Source organism: Aedes aegypti, chromosome 2, assembly GCF_002204515.2.
Source record: "Aedes aegypti strain LVP_AGWG chromosome 2, AaegL5.0 Primary Assembly, whole genome shotgun sequence".
NCBI classification, from domain to species: Eukaryota; Metazoa; Arthropoda; class Insecta; order Diptera; family Culicidae; genus Aedes; species Aedes aegypti.
In genome coordinates, this window is record NC_035108.1 from 413,943,843 (window position 1) to 413,946,316 (window position 2,474).

The 2,474-nt window shown below is 40.3% G+C and overlaps 1 protein-coding gene across 1 annotated transcript; it reads left to right on the forward strand.

Annotated features, from left to right (window-relative positions):
* Nucleotides 1-224: 224 nt before the first annotated feature.
* On the forward strand, nucleotides 225-1,619 carry LOC5567974. Its single transcript, XM_001657746.2, has 3 exons — nucleotides 225-812; nucleotides 873-1,057; nucleotides 1,117-1,619. Exons 1-3 carry the CDS (start codon nucleotides 345-347, stop codon nucleotides 1,592-1,594), a joined length of 1,131 nt encoding a protein of 376 aa, XP_001657796.2. The 5' UTR covers nucleotides 225-344; the 3' UTR covers nucleotides 1,595-1,619.
* Nucleotides 1,620-2,474: the final 855 nt, after the last annotated feature.

The window sequence follows — 2,474 nt, forward strand, 5'->3', positions numbered from 1 at the left end:
TTAAACCTGGTTTAATCGTATGGGTAAACGTGGCTTACGGCTTAAGCGAAGGTGAAGAAATCGGCCCTTAGAGTTCTACATTGAGTGAGGACTGTTCCTCAAAAGTACAGCACACCTTTCCATGGGCCTTGCAAGTCTTCAATGCTTATTGTATACAAGTTCAGCTCATTTTTCGAGCAGAAATTTATTTATATAGGAATCTTCTCCCCATTGATTGCATGTTTATCATGTTTATGCTTCATCAGGGCGCGTGATTATCTTAACAATACGACATCGGCCAAAAGGACCATCCAAAGAAAATTGTATTGAATTTCGGTGCAAAATTTACTCAAACTATCATCTTCATGGAACCGGTGGTGGCTCGTCCGGAACCCAGACATCGTGAACTGCTGCGGTCGGAAACCCGTTGGGATCGGCAGAGGCACCGGAAGGCCGAACTGGACGTCAATCGTGCCGGTCTCGGGGAGCTGCTGCACGAAGTGCAACAGATCGAGAATGTGTCCGGGCAGGAAATTAAAGGTCTGGCGTCCAGAATAAAGCGTCGCAAGCATGCCGACGCGAAGGATTTGGTCAAGCTCAGTTATGGCTTTCAGCAGAGTGGTGAGAATATTTCCGAATTCGTAAGGATAACGGGAGCCATCAATGTGCTGGTTAAGGAATTCACCGGTCACGATTCGGATTTGCAGCTGTTGGCCGGAGAATGCCTGTGCAATTTGACGCTTGGGGATGATGTCTGCTGTGAAAAAGTGGCCACGTTTGCCGGGACGTATTTGATAACGTTTTTGGAAAATGTGAACAATAAACGATTGAATGTGAGTGTGCATTGATGAGATGATTTATGGCGGATTAATATTACCAATTTTCTTTTGCAGCATCTGTGCATATGGACAATACAGAATATAATTTCATCCGGCAAGAAATCTATGCAGGTTTTACATTCACAAGGTGTGACGGCTACATTGTGTCGATTGTTGGAAGAAACTGAAAATAACGAATTACTTCAGGACATTTTGCTAGCCATAAGTTTGATTTTGGCTCATGATAACGAATTTCTAAGGTGAGCCTATTTTCAGTATTATTCAAACATATTCACTTTATTTGTTATAATTTTTTTAGCAATGAACAAATTTTGGCGACACTCCTACCTCAGCTGGTTACAAAATGCCCTCAATTCGGAACGATAAAACTGATCTATCTTGGGCTTACTCTAACCAACTTTGAAACATTGGATATTACAATACCTCCCCTGATAATCAAGCATTGTGTGGAATTTTTTGCATCTACATTCCGGGAAAACAATGAGAATCACCTCGGAACTTTGCTCGGGATACGGATTCTATCAAACCTGGTGGCCAAGAGTGACATTAATTCGGAACTTCTGTTGAACGAGTGTCAATCATTGCAAGTTAAATTAAGCAGTATGTTCAACTTTTACTCCGAAAACGGTCACGATAAAATTTGTAAAGAACTACTTTGGCTTCTCGGAAACGTTTATAAAAGTACTCCTAGTCAATTGAGAGAACAGTATCTACTGTACGATAATTTCATTTCTGAGCTAGTAGTTCCAAAAGCTGTGCTTGATACTGAAAGATAAATAAAAAAAATTTCATTCTACCATACAATGTCGTAATCCAGCGCACCTAAGACCCTGATTCCGCGGATCTTGGAACTACTCCGTATTAGACTGGCCCTTAAACAAAAAAGTTGTAAAAGTCAACGGGGCACCCGCTGCCGCTAGATATGAGCCTTAGGGTAAGAAAAAATCTGTCTCAAAATTCCAACTCAATTGGTTGGTCCGCCAGCTGGCGCATTCAATTTGAAGTTTGTTTGGGATATTCGTCTCAAATATATTGAAAATTGATCTTATGTCACTGTTTCGATCCCAATTAGTTGATCGTGTTCAATTGAGCCCAGAATGACAAAAATATTTGTCGATACTCTAATTAACATATTTGCAGAAGTTTGTATATGGATTTCACGTTATTTTCACTACCCTTTCAGTTGTTGAAAGTTAGGTTTAGATCAGCACTTCCGTACAATCACTTATATGCATGCGCATTGTGCCGTCCTAGATATGTTTGAGAAACACAAACAGTATTGCATGATGTACTTCAGTGAGCTAAAACACCAACTTTATCCATTTTAATCATGATACAACCTTCTACAATATTGTTCGCTATTATATCAAGTACAGTCGAATTTCGTTCGTTGCACTATCTTTAGGTGGGCTTCGTTTTAATTGGGCTCCCGTTAGTTGGGCTATAGCCCACCTAAAACGAAGTCAAACGTCATTTTCTGACATAAGACGCAATTTATCAATGTTCTTTGCCCTGATTTTCTTTTGTTCTATGCTATTCGTCATCAAACGTCAACATCCCACCGCAAAATCGCTAGTGTTTGGAGGGGATTTTAACCTCTAATTTGCCAAATAACAAAATCCAAATCATCACCTCCAGGTTAGTTCCGTTATGTGA